This window comes from Stenella coeruleoalba (assembly GCF_951394435.1).
Source record: "Stenella coeruleoalba genome assembly, chromosome: 4".
NCBI classification, from domain to species: Eukaryota; Metazoa; Chordata; class Mammalia; order Artiodactyla; family Delphinidae; genus Stenella; species Stenella coeruleoalba.
The window spans coordinates 4109788-4134921 of record NC_137149.1 but is presented as its reverse complement, the minus strand read 5'-3'; the positions used below and the strand labels follow the sequence as shown (position 1 = coordinate 4134921).

The window sequence follows — 25134 nt, the reverse complement described above, 5'->3', positions numbered from 1 at the left end:
TGGAGCCTCCCTGGCAGTGTGACCGTGGCGAGTAGGGCTCGCCAAATGTCCACGTGCTCCTACATCTGCAGCCTCCCCTGCAGGCAGGTGGAGGCCGTCAACTCAGACTCTGGCCAGGAGGATGTGAGTGATGGAGCACCTCCCAGGTCTGACCCCCACAAAACATCCTGTGTGCTTCTCTCTCCTCTGCCTCAGTGACCCTGGAGGTCATGTGTCTCAGACCGCGGGGCCACAGGCTGGAGGGGGCCCAGTCGACCTGCATAAGACTTTGTGAATGGGTGAGGTACACCTTTCTTGGGTTACCCCTCTGAGATTTGGAGTTCTTTGTTACTGCGGCGCCGCCTGGCCTCACCTGACTAATACCTTCAGGATGCCCCACAGACACCTTCTCCTTCAGATTTGTTCCCTAATGAGGAACATGGCATCCTTGTTTTCCCAAATATCTCAGAGCCTTTGACTCCTCCCCCTTTCTCCTCTTGCATAATCAGAGGTTCTGGGGACCCGCCTCTACCTCTCCTTCTCCATGGCCCCCCACGATCCTGGTCAGGTCTCGTCATTGCTCTCCTGGACCAATGCCATGGCCCCCCAGCTGGTCTCTCTGTCTCTCTTCCAAGCTCCAGCTTTCAGAAGCTGCTGGAATTAGCTTTCTGCAACACAAATCTCATCTTGTTGCTCCTTTTCTGAAAACCCCAGAAGGTTCTCTTTGACCTCAGGAGAAGGTGCAAGCCCGTAGCTCCTGGGCCCGCTTTCTCCTCCAGTCTGGCAGCCACGGCTCCATCCTGCAGGGCCAGGCCCATTTGCCCACCCTGAGCGGACCAGGCACCCTGATTCCTTTGTCCCTTGTGTGCGCCGTACCCTCTGTTTTACTCCAGCTGGGTCCTGACTCATCATTCAAGACCTGCTCAAATGTATTTTTTCTGACAGAATACATTCTTCCCTCCATTTCTTCCTCCGTGCTCATGTTTTCATAATAGCCCGTGTTCTCTGGGGTGTTCGTGCTGTTAAGTAGAAGTAAAGAACTACAGGGTCAGAAAGTTGGGGGGAAACTGAAGTAATCAAAATGAAACAGATTTTGAAACTGCAGAACTTTTCCGTCCTTAATACGTACATGTCACAGGATAGACTCAGAGGCATTTCCTAAACCACAGGTACATTTCTGGAGGGTGTCTCATTGGGCTCGTGTCCTGCTGAAGTTCTTATGTAGCTCACCCCCTCGTTTCACCCTTTGGGAGACTGAGGCCCCGGGCGCACAGCACTGAGTGGCCGGGCTGAGGCAGCTGGCTTCCCAGGGGGCTGCCCTGCGGGCAGAGGGGGGGCCCCTTGAGTTAGAGACCCCCACCCACTGAGCATCTCTGGGACTTGCTGCTCTGCCCCGGCCTCGGGGAACGTTTCCGTTGTGAATGAATGTGCGCTGCATCCCAGACGGGGCTTTTGGGTGTCTGGACTGAGTCTTCAGAGTGGACGGTCACAGACCATAGATGAGGTGTGTGTGACACAGACGGGACTTCCTGTGGGTCGTTCTGTCCCTGTCCCCCGTGAAGGCCTTCTCTCTGCAGCGCACTCTGCAGAAATGCCCTCCTGAGCATCTTACAGACACTCGTTTATCCGCACAGCGACTGATGACCATTCTTACTGAACACAGGGGGAGACAGAGGCACAAAGACATTCAGTGACTCACCCAGAGCCCTGCAGGGCCGGGACGGAGTTCAGCTCCAGCCTCGCTTCCCGCCCGCGCTCTGAGCTCATTTCCCCCCAGTGCACGCTAAGTACACACTGATGAGGTGGGCGCTTGCAGACACAGGACACCCACCTGTGAGGCAGGTGTTGCCAGTGTGCTCACAGCGGCACCTGAAACATTACCATCAGCATCCTTGTCCCGAGGGCTGCCGCTCTCCAGCTGTGTGATCCAAGGCAGGTGACTTAGCCTCTCTGGGCCTCTCTGTTTCCTCCTCCGTTTCTAACATCAAAATGATGCACCCTAACGCTGGCACATGGGAGGCAATTGGCAAGTTCTGCCCCCTCCCCAGTTCCGGTGAACCCTGGTGTGTGGGGCGGGGGGTGGGTGGGGCTGAGGGAGGCTGTGCCGCCCGGGGCTGGCTGTGTCCCCCCCGTTTCCCGCCTCCCTGCTTTGGTCCCTAGACCTTCCCTGGGCTCCTGCTGCAGCCCAGGGCCTGTGCATTCGGCTTCAGTGGTAAGACTCCGGCCTCTGCCGTCTTCCCCAAGGATGGTCTCTGTTTGGTTGTATGTCACTCCCAGGTCCAGCCTTTCTCCTCTCTGCCCTGCCCACTACGCTGACCAAACTGGGCTCTGGCCCCAGATGGACAGACGGGGGATCCCACTTCCCTGGGCCCGTGGGGGCTACTTTCCCAGCCTCCCCTGGTGCCCATCAGGAGATGGTCAGGTACTGTAGTGCCCCGAGGCCCTGAGGGCTCACTTCTGAGCCACATTCCAACCCAGTATGAGCGGGGTATCGGGTGGCACCCGCCCTGCACTGGCCAGCGTGGTCACGGCCCTTGCTCTGTCTCCACAGTGTTCTGTGTCATGTGGAGAGTGGGCAGCAGCAGGGCGCTGGGGGGCCCAGGCTCAGACCCCACTGCCTGTGCTTCCCTGCTGCACGGGGTAGGCCGGGCACTGTCACGCCGAGAGCCTTGGTCTCACCGGGTATCAGTGGAGCTGACAGTCAACCCAGCCCCACAGGGTCGGGAGGGTTACAGATGTGAAGGCTGCGGCAGAGGAGCCTGGCATGGGGAGAGGTAGGGCACCCCGGGCCCACCCCACGCCCCAGAGCTCGTTGGCACATGCGGAAGCGTGGGTTCATGGCCCACTGCCACCCTCTTGCTGCTGATGTAAACTTGGGCGAGCCCCTCTGCTTGGTTATGCTGTGCCACAGTTTCCTCCTGTGTGAAAAGGAGACGGCGATGGACCCCTCCCCCCAGCTACGGGGCGGGGCGCAAGGCAGCCCTGCAAAGGCCTGGAGCAGGGCTGGTGCCCCGTGCTGGGGAGGTATCTACGTCTCTGCTGCAGTGTCTTTGACGTCCTTGTCCCCATTGCTGGCGCTGACCTTCCTGAGGCTGGGCACTGGTTCTGGTCATCGCCTGGTCCCCTGACACTGTGGTGGACGCTTGAGGGACCGTGGAGCCTCCGCTCTCACTGGTCCTGCCCGCCCTGCCCTGCACTCGGCTGCCCTGGAGCTCTTCACCCGCTGGTTCCTCTAAGGACCCCATGCTGTCTTCTTCCAGCTCGCGCCACACGCTGGTCCCTCTGCCAGGACCACTCTTCCCGGTCTCACCACCAGTTCCTGTTTATGCCTCCAGGGATTTGGTCTGGTTCATTCCCTGCTCTCTCCCTGGGGCCTAGACTCATGCCAGGCACACAGTAGGTGCTCAGTAAACATTTGATGAGCGGAAGAAATGAACCAAGCTGTTTGCAGGCGCTAACTGTGCGGTGTCCGTGATTAAAGAGAGCCCTGATGGCCGGGAAAGGGCCACTTGTCATCTGCTCTCTGTCCGGTTCGGGCCTACTACCTGGCTAGCCTCTCACACGTCAGGGCTTTGGTGGCCCACAGTGCCGGTGGTCCGGGCATGGAAATCCCTGCCACCACCAAAAAGCAACCACCCTCACCACTGCCTATAATGCACCCCTATGCGGCACCACCCAAGGAGCTGCCGCCGTTTCCTCCCCGTCTCCCCGCCCTCTTTGGCTCGGGGCAGCCTGCGCACTGTCTGTCTCGCTGTGGGGCCTCGTCTTCCTCCTCCGTCTGGACGCGTTTCCCTGCCGTTGCGGGAGCAGACTTTTGTCCTGGTCCAAGTTAGTGTCCCGACCAGCTGTCCCCACTGCCTTCTCCCCGGCCAGCCTGGTGATGAGGCTGTGGCATTGGTTGATCCTTCTCCGCAAAGCTGGTACCTCGAACCCTTGTTGTTCCCTGACAGTCATCAGGACACTTGTCTGCAAGTCACCGCTGCCCTCCTGCCCCGGAGCAGGCAGAGAGCTTCTCAGCGTCGCGGGAGGCCGAACTGGGCAGCTGAGGGAGCGGCCGGGGCTCCCCTCTGTGGAGCCCAGCACCCCACCAGCACCCCGAAAGACTGTTCCCTCAGTCTCCCTCCTGCCGGGTCCCCCAGTGTCCCTGGTGAGTATCGCTCGTGATTCCTTGACTGTCTCTGAGACGGGCCTGCTCGCGGAGCCGCGTCTGCCGAGCTTCGTCACGATTATAAAGAGAAATTAAAATATTATCACTAGAGACCTTTGATCATTTAAAAAAGCTTGAGACTTTTAATGAGCAAGCAGTCTGATTAAAAGTTGGAGTGGGCTTCCCTGGTGGCGCAGTGGTTGAGAGTCCGCCTGCCGATGCAGGGGACACGGGTTCGTGCCCCGGTCCGGGAGGATCCCACATGCCGTGGAGCGGCTGGGCCCGTGAGCCATGGCCGCTGAGCCTGCGCGTCCAGAGCCTGTGCTCCGCAACGGGAGAGGCCACAACAGTGAGAGGCCCGCGTACTGCAAAAAAAACAAAAAACAAAACAAAACAAAACAAAAAATGTTGGAGTGACAAAGTATTTCTTCTGCTTTCTGGATGAGAGCATTGTCATGGAACCGGGAAGCAAGGCTGGGTCTTGAAACTAAAAGATTTGGCCTGGGGTTCCAGGGGCCCCCACGTACCTGTCAGGAAAGGCACCATTTACTGTGGTCCAGCCGTACGCCAGGCACTTGGCATCTGTCCTCTCACGAATCCTTATGAAAAGCTGTGCTGCAGGCCAGGGGCTCGCGGCTGGCTGCACACTGGCATCACCTGGGAGCTTAGAGATGCCCCACAGAGATGGCGCGGTCAGGGGTGGGGCTTGGGCGTCGATATTTTTCTGAAGTCCTCCAAGTGATGCCAATTGTGCAGCCTGGGCCCAGAGCCACTGGGTGCGTCAGGACCACCTAGAGGGCGTGTTGGACACAGATCGGGGCCCCAGCCCGGAGTTTCTGGTTCAGTAGGTCTGGGGTGGGTCCAGAAATCAACCCATTAACTCAGATGCTGTGGGTCCAGGGATGACACATTGAGAGCCACCGAGTCAGGGCCGTGCTGGCCCCATTTCACAGGTGAAGCAATTTATGGAACAGAGAGGTGAAGTTGGGCCACGCTCAGGACACCCAGTTGGTACATGAGGACGTGGGCCTTTGAATCCTTTGGGTAAATTACTGCCCCCGTGTGCTTTCACCTTCCCCACCTTTAAATTGGGGAAAACAGTACTTACCCTCTAGGGGAGTCAGAGGTGCGCTGGGTTCTTCCATCAGAAACAGTGCCTGGCCCAGAGGAGGCGCTTGAGTGGCAGTCTCGGTTGTTATTGTTACTGTTACCTGGAGGGATGAGTGGAAGAGCAGAAGGCCAGATGGCGGCTCCCCCTTCCTTTAGGCCCCCAGACACCTCCCTGGGATCGCCTGCTTCCCTGACGTCACTGTTGAGCCGTGCGCCTCCCCCATCAGACTGCGAGCTCTCCAGGAGCAGGACCAGGCCTGACTCGGTCTGGAGCCCAGTGCCCTGCGTGGAGGCGAAGAGGGAGGATGACTGGGGCTGGTTTCCCTGTCTTAGGATCTTGCTGTTGTGAAGAATCAGGTGTTACAGATCTGGAGGGGGTTTAATATTTATCTCACGCATGCACCCTGATGCCAGGCGCTGAACCCCAGCTTCTGCACGTGGCCTGCCTCCACGTGTTCATGCCCAGACACCTGCTGAGCTGTCGGCCACCTCGGTGGGCGCCGCAGACACTGCCTGTGTGGCCTCCGGAGACCCCACTGCGCCGGGGGTGTCGGACAGGATGCCTGATCGAAGCTCTCCTTTGCTTTCTACACTTGCCTGCACCTTTCTCCTGCATCTGCGTCCCTGAGTCCCTGATGTGAGTCACTAAGGAGGGTGAGTGCGGGGGTAGGGGGCGTGAGACTGGGGTGAGGGAGGCACCCAGAAGCGGGCTCCCCTCCACTCTCCCCTCCTCCGTCGCTGCCCACTGCCCTGTGCCCAGCTGCCACGACTTCTCTCTTGTCCTGCACAGTCGTGTCCTCAGTGCCTTCCTGCACCTGTCCTCCTGGCGGCCAGAGTGATGCTGTAAGAACGCTGCTGGTCTCACTCTCCTGCCTGAGACCCTCCAGAGGCTTTGCAGCGGTCTGTAGATACAAGTGAAGCCCGGCAGTTCCTCCTCTGAATACCCAGTTGCTCTGGGCCGGGCCGGGGCTCACGTGCTCCCCCTCTGCTGGGATGGCTCTTCCCGCCAGGCTCGTGCCGGGCCTCTCAGCTCCAAGTCACCTGGCCCCCAGCACCTCCTCGTTGCCATCGCACACCTGCCTTATTTTCTCCTGGGTACGCAGCACTGTCTAGGTTTCCCCCCGGATCTGTCTAGCAGCATGAGGACGGACGCTCCTCCCCAGCACAGGGAACTTGTCTGTCTCCCTCATCACTGTGTTCCTGGGGGTCCAGTGATGTTTGTGAGCTGAGAGATCCGGGGAATCACAGCATCTACGGATTTGGACTCAGAAAAGGGATGAATCAGTCCTGCTCTTCCGAATGCCTTGTGGCCTTATTAGGGCAGAGGCAGCCAGTTGTTCTGGAGGGAGCACTGGTGAGGCATCATGGCCTCTGCATTCCAGACCTGGACCCTCTCCCCGGTTTGTTGGGACATTAACCAAATCCCTAATGACGTGGCCTCGGTCTGAGCCTGGGGGTGATGTGTGTTCACATTACCTCCCTGCCTGGCTGAGCCCTCCAAGCCTCGGAGGGGTAACACGCATAGATGGCAAGTGACTGGGGTGGGGTGGAAAGAGCGCCCCCTTGGGGCCAGAAAACGTGCCTGGAGTCTGGCCCCTGACTCTGGCCAGGTGACCTTGGGCAGTCATCACTCTGAGTCTGTTTCCGTGTCTGTAAGATGGGGACAGCCTGATGGTGAGAGTTAAATATAACCTGCAACATCACCCACCCCAGGAGCAGAGGCCCCCATCTCCTTTTCCAGGACGCAGCCAGTCCCTAGGAAAGTGCCCAGCACACAGTAGGTGCTCGATCATGTGTCACTGTCAAGTTTTCTTGAGGACAGTACTTGGAGGCCTTCCTTTATTTAAAAACAAGACAAAACAAAACGAACAAACAACTGGAAGAGACCTTAGAGACTGTGCAGCCCCCTTCCCTTCACAGCCGGGGACATGGAGGCTGAGCCAGCATCAGGGAGCCTCTTGGTGAATTTGTGTCTAAGGCGGGACAGACCCAGCTCTTCTGACCGCCGTGCAGCGAGCACCTTCCCGCCAGCCACTGTCTGCAGTGTTGCTTTGCTCGTAAGCGTCATTTTAGTGCCCGCCTGCCACTTGGTTTTGTCTCCCCTCCCTTCAGCCCTGTGCTGACCCTGTTCTGTTCTTCTCTGCTCCCCGTGCTGGACCAGATGTTCCCACAGCTGCTGGCTCCCCCTCCTCTCCCGACCCTGGGCCTGAGCTGGAGACTAGACTCTGACAGATTGGGAATTTACACCACGGAGGGGGTGAGGGCACATTCCAAGGTAGGAGACTTCATAGGTATCCAGCCAAGCCCCTCCCCCCACCCCAGCACTGGGCAGAGGGCGAGCCCAGTCTGTTATTGGCTATGAATTCCGGGTGAGCCTGGGTGAGCAAGCAGAAGACAGGGTGCTGGGTGCTTCAGCTCTTTGGGGGCCAGTGGGAAGCCCCACTGTCTGTCTTTCCCAAACGTTCGAGCCTTTGCTCCTTGGCCCCGTTAGGCTCTCTCACTCTGCTCTCTCTCTCTCTCTCTCTCTCTCTCTCTCTCTCTCTCTCTCTCTCTCTCTCTCTGAAGCAAAGAGACCCAACTGGGAGGTGAGTGTGACGGGGATGCTGAACCTGAGGATTTTTTAAAAAAAATTATTTATTTACTTTTGGCTGCGTTGGGTCTTCGTTGCGTGCGGGCTTTCTCTAGTTGTGGCGAGTGGGGGCTACTCTTCATTGCGGTGCGCGGGCTTCTCATTGCGGTGGCTTCTCTTGCTGCGGAGCACGGGCTCTAGGCAGGTGGGCTTCAGTAGCTGTGGCACGCGGGCTCAGTAGCTGTGGCTTGTGGGCTCTAGAGTGCAGGCTCAATAGTTGTGGCGCACGGGCTTAGTTGCTCCGCGGCATGTGGGATCTTCCCGGACCAGGGCTCGAATGCGTGTCCCCTGCATTGGCAGGCGGATTCTTAACCACTGTGCCGCCACCAGGGAAGCCTGAGCCTGAGGATTTTTATTTAATGTGGGGGCCACTGGGGAAGGAGGAGGCGGGGTGGCCCCTGGCTGAGGATGCACAGCTACTCTGACCCTGGCCTTGCCTCGGAGAATCTCCTGCTCCTGTGTCTTTTCCCTGAGGCCAGTGCGGAGCACATGGTGGGTGCTCAATGAAGTTATATTGAAATCTACCTAAAGTAGGTTCATGACCTTGGGTGGGGACTTGGTGCGCTGAGCCTCTGTTTCCCCAGCTCTGCACCGTGGCTGCCAGGCTCTGAATGGGACCTTGTCCCACACCCTCTCCTCACCCAGGCGTCTGTCCTTATGTTCAGGGACTGCCCCCTTGGTGGCCCCCGGGGTTGGGACAGAAAGCCACTGTCTGCAAGTCCTGAAGCCTAAGCCACAGGAGTGGCTGCACCTGTAGGTCATCTGGAAGCTGCCTTAGCGTCTTCGCAGGGCCCTCCGGCTGCCTAGAAGGTCTTCTCCTCACCCTCAAGGAGCTAGGTCCTGTCTCCACTGTTACTCCTTCAGAGGCTCCTTCCGGAGACCACCTCCCCACTTACGGTCTGGCTTCATTCTGGTTCTCTGGGGTGATTTTGTCCGTGAACGTGTCCACTTAGGTGTGGTCTTTCTCCCACATTAGACTCTCAGAAGTGGGAACAGGCACCTGGCTGTGTTTACCTCTGTGTCCCCACTGCCTGGAACTCTGCTGGCCCAGAGTAAGTGGTCAGTAAATACAAGAAGAAAAGGCGGAAGAAAGGCAAGAGGGCGGGAGAGGAGGGAAGGAGTAAGGAAGGAGCAAGGAAGGGAGGAGAGGGGTCTGTGGCCTGTGGCCCTGGAGGGTGGCGGCCTGCTCCAGGACCTCCAGCCCCTGGTTCCTGAGCGGCTGGCGCTCGCACGGGCGGGCACGGAGCCGGCCGGCAGGTGGCGGTGCGCCCTCGGCTGCGCGGGTGGCGGCGGCGGAGCGGCGAGTCCCCTCCTCCCACCGGCTCCCTCCCCTCTACGGCTCCTTTCTCTGAGCTCTCGCTCGCGCTCCCCAGCGCTCTCCGCTCTCCCGGCCGCGGTCTCCCTTGCCCGCGCCGCCCCGCCGCCGGCCCCGCCGCCGCCCCTCGGCGACCATGGCGCACCGGGGACCCCCGCGCGCCCCGAAGGGCCCCGGCCCCGCCGCCCGAGCCCCTAGCCCCCGGGCGCCGCCGCCGCCGCGCTCGCCGCGCTCGCGGCCGCTCCTGCTGCTGCTGCTACTGCTGCTGGCCGCCTGCGGGGCGGCGGGGCGCTCCCCCGAGTCCTGGCGCCTGGGTCCCCGCGCCCGGCTGACCCGGGCGCCGCCAAGCCCGCCTGCGGGGCGCGCGCTGCCCGGCGGCGGCGAAGACCGGCAGGCGCGTGGCGCGGAACCCGGCGCCCCCGGTCCCGGTCAGGCTCCGGGTCCCGGCGAGGACGGCGCCCCCGCCACGGGCCAGGGGCGCTGGGCACGGGCGGCTCCGGTGGCCGGAGCGGCTTCGCAAGCGCAGGTCTCACTCATCAGCACGTCGTTCGTGCTCAAGGGGGACGCGACGCACAACCAGGCGATGGTGCACTGGACGGGCGAGAACAGCAGCGTAAGTGACCTCCGCGCGTCCCCCCGGGCCCTGCCCCGGACACCTCGGAGCCCCCACTTCCGGACGGCCCCGCGGTCACCCTGGGCATTCTCGGAGACTTGGGGACGAGAGTCACCTCGGCGGCGCCCCTGCTGGCCCCTGGCCACTGGTTACTTGGGAACCAGATACGTGAGCGCCCTGCCTCACCTCGGGGGGCATTTCCGCTGATTTCCGGGACCCTGAGCCACCTCAGGGGCGGCCCCACTGGCCTCCAGATCGCAGGTTGGGGGGTGGGTGTCTCCAGAGGTTTCGGGACCCCGGCCACCTTGGGGCGCCCCCAGGCCCTTTAAGATCATTCAGGACTCGGTGTTGCGCCTTTATCGCCTTCAGACTCCACCCGGTCCACCCAGCGTCGCTTTGGGATTTTTGGTTCCAGGACCCGCTCCACCCTGGTCTACCCGGGACCCCGCTCGTGGCACCTCCACGGGCTCTAGGACTTCCCCGGTCAGCCCGGCGTCCGATTCTGGGACCCTCGATTCTGGGGCCGCCGCTCTCCCCGCGTTCCCGTAGGGCGACCCGCGGCTGCCTTGAGGACCGGCCGCTGACGCACCTGGATGCGCCGGGATCTGCTTACTCGCGGGGCTGGGAGCGGAGGCCAGCTCCTTGCACTCCCTGCCCTCCCCCACCTTGGCCGCTACTTCGGCCTCGCTCCAGCTGGAAGTTGGACACCCCTTGCCCTGCAAACACACTTCTGTTAAGGTCCTCTGGCGCCTCCTTCCACCAGCTCTGTGGGTCCTGCCCCCTCTTGGATCCCGCCTCCTCCTTTTTGGTGGTGTGTCCCGGGCATGGGGATACCCTCATATTCTTCCCCGGGGGGGGGGGTGCCACAGGGTCGTTTCCCTCCCACCCCGCTCTATTCCCGCCTGAGCAGATAACCCGTGGTCATCTGTCTTGGGGTCACCTGTCGGCAGCCCCACGTGGATCATCTCTAGTTTTGGGAGAGGGAGTGGTGGAGGGAGGTGGTGTGTGCGCGCGAGGTTATGGGGAGAAGAGATGGGAGCCCCTCGTCACTCCTTTCCGTAAATGTCCACTCACTGTCCAGTGGCTGAGCCCCGACCCTTCTCCTTGACCAAGGCTTCCCAAAGTTCTGGGGAAGCCGCGCTGGGCCAGGGCCCCTGCGTCCATTGGGAGTGGAGGGGCGGGGATGCAGGTGCTTCTCTAGTCACCGCAGGGGTGTAGCCTGGGCTGGGCGGCACTTTTACCCACCTCCTCTGTCTAGCCCCGCTGGCTGGAGAACTCTGCGGGAGAAGGGAGGGGCTGGTGGATGCGCTTCTTGGGGCAGGGGCGGCACTGGATGGGCCTGATTGGGCCAGAGCGCGGCGCCCTGCCGGACCCCCTCCCCAGCCAGCTTCTCACGCTTGTGCCCGGTCTCTGGTCCTTGGTCACCGTCTCCAGTCAGACTGGAAGCCCTGGGGGGAGGGGCGGGTCGGCGCTGACCCCCTGCGCTCCGCCGGCCAGCAGGGGGCAGGCAGGGCCCTGAGGGGCGGTGCTTTAGGGAGGGGAGCAGGCGCCCCTACCTCGAAGAGCCCTTGGGGGAACGTCCCCACGTACATCTGGAGAGAGGGGTCAGACCCCAGACGTGCAGCTGGATCCCGCCCTTCTTCCTTCCTTCCCAATACTCGGGAGCAAATCGTGTCCTATGTACCGTAAGCTGTAACTCAGGGACTGCAAGGTAACCTGGACACCAGTAACTCAAAGGAACCAGTAAGCATTAACAGTCAGACCAGTGGAGCCGGAACATCCAAACCAAGCCCCCTCCCCCCAGGTTGTTCCTCCAGAAGCTCACTCTTTTCAGCTTCGTGGTGGGGGGCGGTAGGGGTGAGAGAAGTTAGGGAGACCCAGAGGGGTGGAGAGCAGCCTCCCAGGTGGGACCAGCACCTTCAGGGCTCACTGACACCCAGCCCGCCCGCCCACCCCCATCCTGAGAGCACAGCTCCCCTGGAGAGGCTGAGGAGAGTCTGGGCCAGTGGGGCGGGGCCCTGGGGGCGGGGCCTGGCAGAGGAGCCCACCGGCTTTGCTGCTTGGGGACAGTGGCTGAGCTGAGTGACTCCTGTGTGACTGTCTCCTGGCTGCTGGCAGCTGAATGCCTGGAGGGGGGGCTTGGGAGTGGGGAGTGGGAATGTGGGGAGGTGCTGACTTCTCTTTAGTGGGCGGTGGGAAGTCCAGATCCGGGGAGGAGCTTTGAGAGAGGCACTCTCCCCTGACCTCTGGGAAATGGGGGGCCGGGGTGGCTGTGGAGAGCAGGGCGTGGCCTGGCACTCAGCAGACGGGAGGCGAAGCCCGAGTACTCATCACTGTTACCGGCTGTGGTTCTGGAGATGCTGACCCGGCGTTTGGCTCAAGCACCTCCCACTTCTCTTGCCAGCCCCGCCCCCCCCTCACCCATTCTCAGGCTTGGGAAGTCGGGGAGACGGGAGTTCTCGCTGGATAAGCGCATCATCCTTTGACTTGGGGAGCAGGTGATGCTTTAAGAGTTTCACTTGCCTGGGAAGAACTCAAGAGGAGTGAAAGCTGTAACCCAGAGCCAAGGAAAACCCTTTTTTCAAACCATTATTTTCTCAGCACTCCGCGCATTCGTTGCATTGTTTTCTCCGCACGTGAAGTGTCTCAGAAATGCGCTTTGGTCCCTCTGGCAGCCGCAGGGCTAAGGATTTTAGCCAGGATTCTGCACGTGGTTCACCTCCGCTTGAAAGCCCCATCTTTGAAAGCTAAAACGGAAAAGAAACTAACTTGAGGCTGATTTGCTGAGCAGAGTCTTTTAAAAATTTTATGTCATCTGATTTGCACAGGTATCCGAACCCAAGGAGCTACGCTCTGCAGATGTGCTCTACAAGAGCAGAGGTGGTGTTTGCCTTACCATGTCAGGTGTTTTACAAAGTTAAAAAAAGCATGTGGAGAGGGATAGACTGTTTAAAATGGTGTTTTAGAGCATCTGCAGAAAGGAACGGCAGGATTCGAGCTTATTCCAGGACAGGCCCCGTCGCCGTAGCGCTGAGAACATATGTGCGTTTTCCTTCCAAAGGCTCGGTTTCTTCCCGCTCCCATGGAGATACAGAAGGGGACTAGCTTGGAAGTTCGAACACTGCCTTTCTGTCTGCCGTTTAGCTGTAGAAATGAATTGTTAGGTGTGAAATGAGTGTTTCATTGAAACCAACTGGTGTTACCTTCGATGGATCCAGAACGGGTCATGCACGGAGGCTCCAGGTTCTGGGTCTCCCGAGCTGCCCTCAGAGGCAGAGGTGTGATCTGGAGACAAGCATGGCAACGCAGGTCCCTGCCTCCGAGGTCAGGGCTTCATGCTACCCCAATGGGACGGTGCTGTGCCCTGTCCCAATTTTACCATTTCTGGGAAATCGCGTGCGCGTTATACTTAAGTACAGCTCGCCTGTACGCCTTCCCTCACGGCACTGGAACTTCAGTTTCGATGCGGCAGTGGACTAGAATGTGAGCTTCCCGCAGCCAGGCCCAGTTGGTTCAGTTTTGTTGCTGGTGGTCAGCAGATCGGCATGTCCCCCACCCCCGCTCCACATCTGCTCTGTGCTGTCCTGCAGGGTTGAGGATGTCGAGGGGAGCTGTATGCAGAGGTGATTCTGCCCTGACTATTCATGCTCTCTGCTCAGGGATCTTCAGGAACCTGCTATCTGTGCATATTTTATACCCAGAGAGCCAGAGCTCCAAGTCAGAAGCATGGAGCTTCTGAAGGTGTGAAATGGGTCACACCTAACACAGCTGTCAGATGTCAGGTTCCTTGAGGGCAGGTGTATTAGCCTCCACAGCAAAGTGCCACAGACTGGATGGCTTTAACAGCAGAATGCATTCTCCATTTTAGAGGCTGGATGTCCAAGATCAAGGGATCAGTAGGGTTGGTTCCTCCTGAGGCCTCTCTCTTTGGCCTATAGATGGCTGTCTTCTCTTTGTGTTTGTGTCCTAATCTCTTCTTATAAGGACACCAACCATATTGAATCAGGGCCCACTCCAGTGGCCTCATTTTACCCTAATCCCCTCTTTAAAGACCATATCTCCAAGTATAGTCACATCCTGAGGTCCTGGGGGTTAGGACTTAAATATGTGATTTGTGGGGGGCGGTGAGGGGGGCACAGTTCAGCTCGTAACAGCAGGGGAGGGGCCTCAATTACTTTTGCATCCCCTGAGCTTAACGCAGGGGAGCTCAGAGTAGTCCTGTGGGGAAAAAAGGGATGGATGTGAACAGTTGGGATACGAGGGATGAGCACCATCTTCCCCAGTGGGGAAATCAGGGAAGACTGCATGGAAGAGGTGGCATCAGGGTGGACTTATGGGACGAGTAGGGGGAGTATATGGGAGATGGAGAGGAACATTCTGGGTGAGGAACTGCTTGAGCAAGGTCTGGGAGGTGGGAATCTGAAGGTATGTCTGTGTCATACACGGAGACAGTGAATGCATTGTGCGTGGAGAGGAATCAGAGGAAAGAAGTTTGGAAGAAACTGGTTGAAGTCCACTCCTAATGGGTCCCAAATATGAGGCTGAACAGCCTAGCGTGGCAGTGCGGCGGGGGGGGGGGGGGGGGGGGGGTTACTGGTGCTTGAGCTTCAGCCTTCTTGGGCTTGTACCCGGCCCTGCTCCTCTCTGACTCTGAGATTTGGGGTGGATGGACTGACCTCTCTGGGCCTCAGTGTCTTAGATTTGGGGGAAGTGAAGGCTCATAGGTCTGTCTGTGGTGCAGGTTCAGTAGGGTAATCCACGTAAAGTGCTCGGACAGGGTCTGGCCTGCAGCAGGTGCTCAGGGAGTGATAGCAGGGCTGGGCTGAGTTTCAACCAGTGACCCGGGGGCAGTGCGCAGGGTGGGCTTGGTGAGGGGCCGTGGAGGTGAGACCTGTACAGAGACTCGGGGAGGAGGCTGCTGTGATGGTGAGGCCTGGCCCAGGGCCCTGGAGGGGGCCGAGGGAGGGAAGAGCAGGTCTGAGAAAGGGTTCAGGTGAGGATGGACGGGACGTGGCTCCCGAACCCCCCACGGAGGCCTCATGGCTCACGGCCAGGCTCCAGCGTCCAGAGACCATGAAGGCCTTCGTGGAAAGCCCTTCGGGTTCTTGAGTGAATCCAGCGACAAAGCTGATTTGTAGCCTTGAGTCCGACGGCTGTGGTTTCGTGGTGACGGCTCCGCTCCGCTCTTGTGGGCGGGCTTGGTGGCTCCAAGTCTGCTGAACTTTCCGTGAGAAATTTCGGGATTCCAGACCAGCACAGTGCGGGCCTCCCGGCGTTTTGGGGTGGGGACTCCCTTGGACAGAGCGGTCCGGTTCATGAGTGGCTGAGTTGTGACTGCTCAGTGCGTGGCTGTGGGCCTCTGCCCCCAGATGAAGCACTTCTCTGTCGTGGCAGCTTCACCAAGGGCGGCCAATGGCCACCCAGAGACGGACAGAGGCAGACAGAGGTCACGGGATGCTGTGACCAGCACTGAGGGCCTGTCACATTTGTTGTCAGGAAGCCAGCTGTGCCACCTGTCGGGGACCCTGGGCCTGGCGGCTGGACCAAGAGTGATGAGAGAGCGAGGGCAGCCTGTGTTGTGGGATGGGTGTCGCTCAGTGGACACGTATGCTTGGTGGGCAGAGCCTGGGGAAGTCCTGGCATGCAAGGCAGCAGTGTTGTACTTGGGGGTATGCTTGCCCTGTGCCTGGGACCACCTAGGGTCTTCTGCATTCTGTCTGTGCCTGGAGAGATCACACAAAGTTTGAGAGCCCCAGGTGAGAAGAGACCTCATAGTAGCCTTCAGAGCAGCTGCTTTCTAAGAGGGTCTGTTAGGTGCCGGGGTACAGTGACAAGCAAAATCACTCATGGCCCCTGTCCTGGCAGGACATTGGGACTGGACAGGAGTTCATTACAGAATTCTGGTGCTTTAAGGATCTGTGCTGGGGAGGTCAGGGAGGACTTCCTGGAGGAGGTGATGATCGAGCAGCTCTGAAGGGTGGGTAGAGTCAGTGTCACCTGGGCTGAGGAGGATGTTGCGATGGTGAGACTGTGCAGGCTGAGGGAGAGGCCCGGGGTCCTGAAGACCCCGGAGCACCAGGCAGAGAAAGAACAGGTCCGTCAATCAAGAAGCTTTTGGCTCAAAGGCATCAAAACAGCCCTGTTAATAACGTTCCCGAACACATTGCACAGATCTACGTTTACTTTAATGAAGTGGCTATTTAATTTGTGGTTGCATGAGGGTTCCTGAGAGTGTTTTAAAGAGGTCATAAATTAACTTGATTCTTCTGCACGCCCCTTCAGATTAGAAGGCAGCCCAGTGCTTGCATTAGGCCTTCTTTGGAGCTCCTGTTGTTTTAACATGTTACTTTATTATAATTTGTCAGAGGCAGGCTAAGCCCCCGAGGATGACACCGTGGGAGTGCAGAGCTGGAGCCATGAGAACATGCGCTGGCGACACGCTGAGCATCCCTGAGCGTTTCCATTTCAGGAAGACCTGGAGGGCGAGCTTGTAAACTGCCTTCTGTTTGGGAGCTTCCTCACTTTTCTTTTTTTTTTTTTTTAGCATCCGAAGAGTGAGTTATTTATAGATTCTTACCAATAGCCCGTTTCGCCCTCGCGCTCCTAATTCCCGAGTTTGCATGGGTGCTTTATGGAGCACGGAGGGATGTGATGACCCGTGAAGCCAGCTGTTACTGCAGCCCTGTTCCTGGCCAGCGTGTGCCCAGGTGTGGAAGCTCAGGGAGCAGGGGAACTCTGGCTCTCATCGTGGTCACGACAAGGTCTCCATCCCAGTATCTGGAGCGTGAAGCATGCGTGTGGGTCTGTCCCCAGCCTGCTCTTGCCTGTGGGAGCCCTTTGAAAGCCTCATTCGGGGCGTGAGCTTGGATGCTGGGCATAGAACCGCCATGGAAACACGCACCCGTGGCCCTTCCGGTTCTGTCCAGTGGATGGTGGGGATGGCGAAGGCCCCGCTTCTGCCCCACACGGGTTCCCACGGTGCAGCCGTCCCTCCGGTGGGTTGCAGAGCACAGACTCTCACAACCTGTTCCCAGTTGCGCTGTGAGCTGGCGGCTGACAGCCCACTGAGGGCAGCAACAAAACCATTTCTCCTCCAGCCCCGTGATTCCAGGACACTTCCCAGAGCACACAGTGTGCACAACATCTTTGTCCCGCATAAGCTCTGTTTGTTGTTTTAAACGTTTAATAGGAGTACTTGAATGTGAGCTGTCACTGGAGAACCGGAAAGAAGAAAAAATTAAGACTCCGCTGTTCTTTTGAGGTGGAAAAGTTCCTTCTTATTTTGCATCTCTGCAGTAGTCAAGTTGCTGCATTTGCACAGAAAATTACAATCATTTAATTAGTTTCTTCTCACACCAGCTCGAAGATCTTAAAATAACAGCACCCTCCTTCCTTCGTGATTTTCTTGCAAAAGCAGATCATTTCCCGCAATGTTGAGCTCGCCTTGACTCCGACAGGGCACATCTCTTGCATGACGCCGTTTCCTGATGCTCAGAGATAAATTAAGTTCAAATTAAAGTAAGAAAAGAGCCAGGCCGAGTGTGGCTGCTTCTCTTCAGATCACTTTTAATTCAGAAAGGGCTCTTTATGAGTTTTCTGTGCTGCGCATAATTCTGAGGCATCAGAGGTAGAGATACCATCTTCCAGGCCTTAGCTGGAGAGATGGCATTTAGGATCGCCTCCGTGCTTCTCCTTCGGAGGTAATTTTATCTTATAATAACAATTTCTCATTATTTACATATTGCTTCTGATTAGTAATAATGAAGTCAATAATCACAGTCCCCTTTTATGTGTCCATGGCTGTGCCGAGCACATCACAGGCATTAACTCATTTAGTCCTGGAGACAGTCCTAAAAAAATAGATACGATTATTATATTCATTTTACAGACGAGAAAAGAAAGGTTCACAGCATCCAGGGGACTGGCCCAAAGTCACACAGCTAAAAAGGGTCTGAGATGCGATTTCCTTCTTCACTCTTGAGCCTGAGTGCTATTTTTTTAAAAATAAATTTATTTATTTATTTGTTTTTGGCTGCGTTGGGTCTTCGTTGCTGCGTGTGGGCTTTTCTTTAGTTGTGGCGAGTGGGAGCGACTCTTCGTTGTGGTGTGCGGCCTTCTCATTGCGGTGGCTTCTCTTGTTGCGGAGCACGGGCCCTAGGCACGCGGGCTTCAGTAGTTGTGGCACGCGGGCTCAGTAGTTGTGGCTCGCGGGCTCTAGAGCGCAGGCTCAGTAGTAACAGCGCGCGGGCTTAGCTGCTCTGCGACATGTAGGATCTTCCCGGACCAGGGCTCGAACCCGTGTCCCCTGCGTTGGCAGGCGGATTCTCAACCACTGTGCCACCAGGGAAGTCCCTGAGTGCTATTTTTTTAGTGCAAGAAATATTTCTACTCTTTTTTCTTTATTGTTATTTTTTAATGGTGATAAAATACAGGTAAAATCTACCCTCTTAACCAATTTAAGTGCACAGTTGAGTGGCATGAAGTACATTCACATTGTTATGCAACTGTCACCACCATCCACCTCCAGAACTTTTTCATCTTCCCAGATGGAAACTCTGTCCCCGTTAAACACTAGCCCCCCATCGCCTCCTGTCTCCCCCTTTCCCTGCAAACCACCATTCTACTTCCGTTTGTGAATTTGGCTGTTTTTTCTAGGGACCTTATATAAGTGGAGTGACACAGTGTTTATCCTTATGTGACGGGCTTACGTCACTGGGCATGATGTCCTCGAGGTTCATCCAAGTTGTAGCCTGTGTCAGAATTTCCTTCCTTTTTGAAGCTGAATCATATTTCACTGTGTGGATGGACCACATTTGTTTTCTTGTTCATTCATCCGTGGACCCTTGGGCTGCTCCCATCTCTGGGCTAGAGTGAGCAACGCTGCTGTGGACATTGGGGTACAAATGTCTGTTCAAACCCCTGCTTTCTCTTCTTCTGGCTGTATACTCAGAAGTGGGATTGCAGAATTCTGTGTTAGTTTTTGGATTGAGCCTGAGGTCTTAACTACAGCAGACATCGTTCTTGTGTCTGCTTTGAGTTTTTGCCCACTTGCTAATTAGTTGCGTGGTTGCAATCCCCAAAGAAATCTGTCACCCTGTGGTTTTGGGGGAGAAATATTCACAGCACTAAGGGCCATCCCATACCTGGAAAGGACACAGCAGGGGGACAGTACAGTGGGTGGGAGTGGTGCTGTTTCTGGTTTCTTCTGATAACCCCCCATTCTGCTATGTGTGACCCAAGGGGAGGGGCTGTTGCTTGGAGCCCAGGACATCCAGATCTGTCAACGTTGGAAAGTCAGAAATAGGCTGACTGGTCTGGCGGTGGGGGGCCTGCGGGGGGTAGGAAATGGTCCAGGGGGGCGTGGTCTGGAGCTCCTGCCGTTTGTATTTCAAGTTCACGTGCACTTCACTTCCTCCCTGCGTTTAGGCCCTTTTCCCTATTGACTAGCTCATTGACCAGTTAAATAATTCAATTTTCACTCGTAAAAATGAAGCGCTCAGTAAAAAATCTTACGTTTTTTTCAGTTTATTCCCATCGATACTGCTTAACCCCATCCAGGTTTATGTGCTGATTGATCACTTGACCGTGCAGGGGCTTCGGGGATTTTATTTAATTCCTGCAGCCGTTCTGTCTCAGTCGTTTGAGGCGGCTGCTGGGTGCCTTGCTGGGTGTCACACCACGGGCTGCCCCGGGACACACGCGGAGGGGCTTCCCGGCTCCAAGGACCCCCCCCCCCCCCCCGCCCATCCTGGCACAGAGGTTCTCAGCTCTTTCTGTGCCATAGACTCTCCCCACCCCAAGTCTGGAGAAGCCCATGAAGTTTCTCAGAATGTAGTTTTTATAACCAGCATAACATAGAATAGATAGGATTAAAGGATGATTATTAAAAAATAAATGCTATGGCAATAAAGTTACCAGAATATTAAAGCTGATTTCTTTAGTAACACATCAACAAGAGTTAGCAGCAAGTGTGATAAGTACCACAGTTCCGAAGTTGTGATGGACGTAAACGATATTTCGGGGTCGGCAACAGCTGTGAGCGTGCCCGGGAAAACACCTGTGATTTCTGTTGGTGACAAAGTCCCAGGTACTAATGACAACATTGTGACTTGTTGCTTTATGATGAAGGAAACGCCCAATTTCAGTCGGAGTTGATGAAAATAAACCCAGTTCTTGTTTCTCCACCCAAGTTCATGGGCCCCTGGATTCTGTGGTCCCAGCAGAGCTGGCGGGGAATCACAGGTGAGTAGAAGTGAAGTGAATAGAAGTGAAGAAGCCAGGTAGGACGTGGCTCCTGGGAAAGAGAGGGGACAGACGGACCCCGTGGGGATGATTCTCTTCTCCGCCACCCCCCACCCCAGTGCCTGCTCCCAGTGTCCTGTCTCCCTCAGGCCCCTAAGGGTGTGGACCCCGCGAGGGCGGAGCTTTGGTCTGTCTGTTCTCTGCTGTCTCCCAGTGCTAGGTGCTTAGCAGATGCTCAGTAAACATTGGCAACTGACCAGATGAGTAGGATAGGAGGGGCTCATTGGTCCTGAAGGGCTATGAGCTCAGAGGCCCGGCCCACCTTCTTCTCTGCTGAGGATCTGGGAAGGACCCCGTGGCCGGTGGGTGACAGAGCTGGCCTCCCTGTTCAGTTGCCTGCTCCCCCTGTGACCTCTGAAGCTCTGTAAAGCACTCATTTGTCCCCACCTGTGTTCAGTGAGGATCCTGAGCCTTCCCCGTAGGGAAGAGCCCTTTGGGGGAGAGGGAGAGACTGCTTCTTGCCCAAAGCTTTCTGCCCAGAAGCTTCGACTGGCAGCAGTGGCCGTGCAGCCAGGCCACGGCGCCCTGTGCCTCCCCCTGGCCGGGCCTCTGCCCTTCGGCTGGGGTGGCTCAGCCAGGAGCCAGGGTGCTCAGTGGGGAGGGAGCATCAGTCCCCAAATGAAGTTGGCGCTTTTAAATTGCTTCTCTGCTCCCAGCCTCATTTCATTCACATAAAACGTAACACAGCACCCAGGAGATGGTTGGCTCCGCTTTGCAGCAGATAAGCAACCCTGGGTGGGTTTAAACACGGAGGTGCTTTCCTGGAGGGCCATCTGGGGGAAACTGGGAAGGTCGGCTTTCTGATGGGTGTCTTTCTAAGTGTCACCCGCTTGGTCCCTCGTTCATTCATCCGTCCATCAGACCTGCATTGAGCGTTTCCTCTGGGCCAGCCTTACGGGGATAACTAGGTCCTGATATCAGCCCTGGGGTGGGGGAGCCCCCGAAAATGGTTTTGGTCCTCGTCACCTTTGTTCTGTGTTTGCCCGTGTCTTTTCTTTAAAGTCACATCAGCAAGTTACCTTTAAACAAATTATTTATTATTTGGCTGAGCCGGGTCTTAGCTGCGGCACATGGGATCTTCGTTGCCACGTGTGGGATCTTTAGTTGTGGCGTGGGGGATCTAGTTTCCTGAGCAGGGATCGAACCCAGGCCCCTTGCATTGGGAGCCCCTGGACCACCAGGGAAGTCCCAGCACGTTACCTTTTTGACGCTTGAGAAAGTGCCACCTTCGGAGGCTGTGGCTGCGTGCTCGCACCCTCCCCTTACTCCCTGGGGGGCTGAGGGATGTGTGGGCTCGGAGCTCACCCCAGCATCTGGCCAGGGCCCCGCTGACGTGCGGGGGGTGGCGTGGCTCCATTTTCGTCCCATTTCCTGAGTAGTTTGCTAAAGCACAGCCAAGCCCAGCAGCGTGGGCTCCAGGAGCCCACTTTTAGAGGGAGGATTTCTCGTTGACGTCTGTTTTTTTTTTTTGCAAGTTTCCTGATACGAATTATCACCTGAAATGCTCACCTCCTAAGGTCAAGTCAGACTTTCTTTCCATCTCACGGAGCAGAGGCCCGGCAGGCAGCCAAGGGGAAACCCGAAACCCATGGCCTTACGGGTGGGGTCTGGAGGGAAGGGCCCTTTGGGACCTGCTTCCCCTAGATCCCGCAGCTTCCCCTGCCCCAGGGAGGGAGCCGGCCCTGCAGTCACATGTGCCTTCCCTGGCACAGAGGAGCAAGCAGACGGACCCTGGGTGCTGAGGTGGCCTTGCCCTGCCCTGCCTGACCTGGCACCTCGCTCTTCTGGGATGTGGAGACTTGGCCGACTTTGGTGCTGGCCACCTTGACCTCTGACCTGGGAGAAGGGTGGGGCTGGGGGCCATCCACATGGCACATGGGGGAAGGAAGCGGATTGCCCTCAGTTCTCCAGGGCTCCTGGGAGTCCTGTTTTCTGGAGCATATCCAAGCGACGCTGCCCACTGGAGTGATGGGGAATTATCGCCAGGGCAGGGGCTTGGTGGGAGGGGACCGGGGGCGGGGCTCTGGCTGAGGCTCCTGTCACGTGATGGGGCCCCAGCCCTGCCTGCCCTGTGCCCAGTGCAGAGCCCGTGCAGCGTTATCCCCTGAGCCCCACAGCCCGCGAGCAGGGCCCACGCAGCCTTTTATAAGGATGAGAGGCTGTGGCTCTGTCCCCTCTCTGCCTCAGTTGGGGCCGAGCAGGACCCGCGGGCCGGGATTGCCGTGCTGTGTCTCCCTCAGGGTCCCCGGGGTCCTCTGTGGGGATGAATCTTCTCTAGTCTCTTGGATGAGCCTGCGGCCGTGCCCCGGTCTGGGTCTCGTGAGCACGGGAAGGAGCTCCGAGACGCTGGCTGGGTCTGCGAGCTGCCTGGCTCCCCTGCCCTGGCTTGGGACGGGCAGAGCCCGGAGGGTGGTCCTGTCTGCCTCACCCACCTGCCCCCGACCACACTCAGGCCCTCTTCACGCCCACTGCCCTCCACTGGGGTGTCCACTCTGCTCTGTCGCCTCTTGGCCACGTGTGGCCCCGGCCAGCTCCTGATCCCATGGACCTTTGTCTTTCTCATCCTAGAAGGGGTGACGAGGCCCGCTCGGGCCTTGCGGACTGAAGGCCGGTGCGTGCTAGGGCTCGGCTCCATGCTGGGCGGCCAGCTTCTGCTCGGCCCCTCCAGGCCACCTCATCCTTCTGGGCTTGGCTGGCCCGTCCTGGGGTGGGTGGGACGACCGGGGGTGGGGGGCCTGTGCGGACCATATGCCCCTGCTTGGTAGGAAGCCCTTGGACCTCCTCCGCTGGAAGGTGGCCGCCGGCGGTGAGGCCGGCTGGAGGTGCCGGCGCGCGCCCCTCTGCTGGGCTGCTGTGGGTAGGCTTGGTCCCCGATGGGTTGCACGTTTGGGTACGGGGCGGGCAGAGCTCCCTAACTGTGGCGGCTGGCCTGACGTGCACGTGATCCCAAACTCACAGGTCAGCGTTTCTAGTCTGGTGTTTCCCTCTTAACTCACCGCGATGCCATCTTCAGCTTGTTTTCAGCGTGATGGAGGAGGGCCGAGCTCCAGATGACCCCACTCACCAGCGAATCCAGAGCTTTTGTTGATGCCCATGGGGGCTTGGCCTGAGTTTGCATTTGCCCCAGAGCGTTTCAGAGAGGCTTTTGCAGTGGTTGATTCGTTCATCGATTCTGAGTTATGAGCCAGACCCTCTGCCAGGTGGAAGGGGTGACATGGCCAGGATGAAGCATGGTCCCTGCCTGGGGAGAGGGGCAGACAATGACCTGATGACCTGGGGACACAAGGGCAGGGGCAGGTGGGAGGGATGCTGTGGGGGAAGGCACAGGTGATGGGGGTCTCTAACTGGGGTAGGGGAAGCAAGGGCCCGATTGAGCTAGTGGTCAGGGAGGGGTCCCAAGGAGGGGGTGGCATTTCCAGGAGGTCTGGAGGGTGCCCTGGGCGGTGCTGTGCAGGGTTGCAGTGGGGAGCGCTCAGGGAAAGCAGCCAGGCTGCCCTTGTCCTTGGCGCTTCCTCCCTCCCTCTCTCTGTCCGACGTCCTCTCTGGACCTGGGGGTGCCTGGGATGGTGGCTGTGGTGCTCAGGGCCGCCTGTCCTCTCCCAGTCAAGACCCCACTGAGCCTGGCACCCCTCTTATTCCAGGAAGGGGATACAAGGATCTCCCACCTGCTGAGTGGCATCGGCCGTTCCTGAGCCTACGAGAGAGGCATTTTGGGGGAGGTGGTGGTGGCCTGCCAGCTGCCAGCACCTCGGTGCCCACAGGGTTCTTCCGGGAGCTCCCTGTGCTCCTCAGAACGCCTGAAAGTTTACAGCAGGGCTGAGTCGGGGCCACAAACTCACTGCAAGAAATTTCATGTGTCTGCATTTTTTTCTTGAAGTCAATAAATTCTGACTTTGAGTCTTCATCCTACTGCAGGGAACAAAACTTCCCCCTGAACGTCCCTTCCTGGAGAAATCTGGGAAGGCTTCCCAGAGGTGGCGGCCGGGAAAGGAGGGTGGGAGGAAGGAGGGCATCCAGGTAGTGGGAACAGCAGGGCAAAGGCTGGGCCCGTTGTTGCATCTTGGTGAGTTTGGGAATTTGGGGTGGGGTGGGGGAAGGAGAACCCAGAAGGGAGGGTCCCTGGGAGGAGCCAGGCGGTGACACTGGGACGGTCACTTACCTAACATTTGTCACGGTGCCTTTTATTTTTGTTTGTTTGTTTTTCATCTATGCTGTATCAAAGAAATCAAAGTTCTCAGAATTTTAACAAAGACAACAGAAATTCTAACTAGTGAAAGCCCTCTTTGTTTTTTTTAATTAAAAATAAATTTTTAATTGAAATCTAGTTGATTTACAATGCTGTGTTACTTTCTGCTGTACAGCAAAGTGACTCAGTTATACACACAGAGACATTCTTTTTTATATTCTTTTCCATTATGGTTTATCACGGGATATTCAGTACAGCTCCCTGTGCGCTACAGCAGGACCTTGTTGTTTATCCATTTTAAATGTAATTGTTTGCATCTATCACCCCCAAACTCCCAGTACCCCCCCCCCCCCCCCCAGCCTTGGCAACCACAGGTCTGTTGTCTATGTCTGTGAGTCTGTTTCTGTTTTGTAGATAGGTTACTTTGTATGTCACGGTGCCTTTTAGAAGACGTGGATCATCTTACCAAGTGCATACACGTCCCCAGATCGTCAGGAGGGAAGTGGGTGTGACGAGGTGGAGGGGGCCTGGGCGAGGGGCGAAGACTCTGTCAGCTAATCCTTAATCCCTTTTATTCTTGCTTCACCTGGAGGAAAATGTAATGTCCATTTTCTATAGCAGAGCAAGTATGTAATGAACGTTGTCTGGTGTCTGTTTCTGGCTAATTCTTTCAAGAACGTTCCCAGCAATATGTGTGGTTACATCTCCTTTAGTGCCCTGAATCTCCGTGGCTGCCCTGGTGGAGTTCCCGTCCCCCCAGCGGGGAGAGGAATTCTTGTGGAAGGAAGAGAAAGCACAGAGTGCAGGGGGCCCAGGAGTGAGATCTGGCTCCTGTCACTCGGCCCTCTGGGGT

General features: G+C 57.4%; 1 protein-coding gene across 1 annotated transcript in view; it reads left to right on the top strand.

Moving 5' to 3' along the window:
- Positions 1–9316: 9316 nt before the first annotated feature.
- SORCS2 (sortilin related VPS10 domain containing receptor 2) overlaps positions 9317–25134 on the top strand; it is a gene marked incomplete at its 5' end in the record, with an annotated part of 475854 nt that continues 460036 nt past the window's right edge. Inside the window, one exon of the mRNA XM_079921045.1 lies at positions 9317–9793. Within this exon, the coding sequence (XP_079777171.1) occupies positions 9317–9793 (477 nt within the window). The remainder of the gene's footprint in view (positions 9794–25134) is intronic.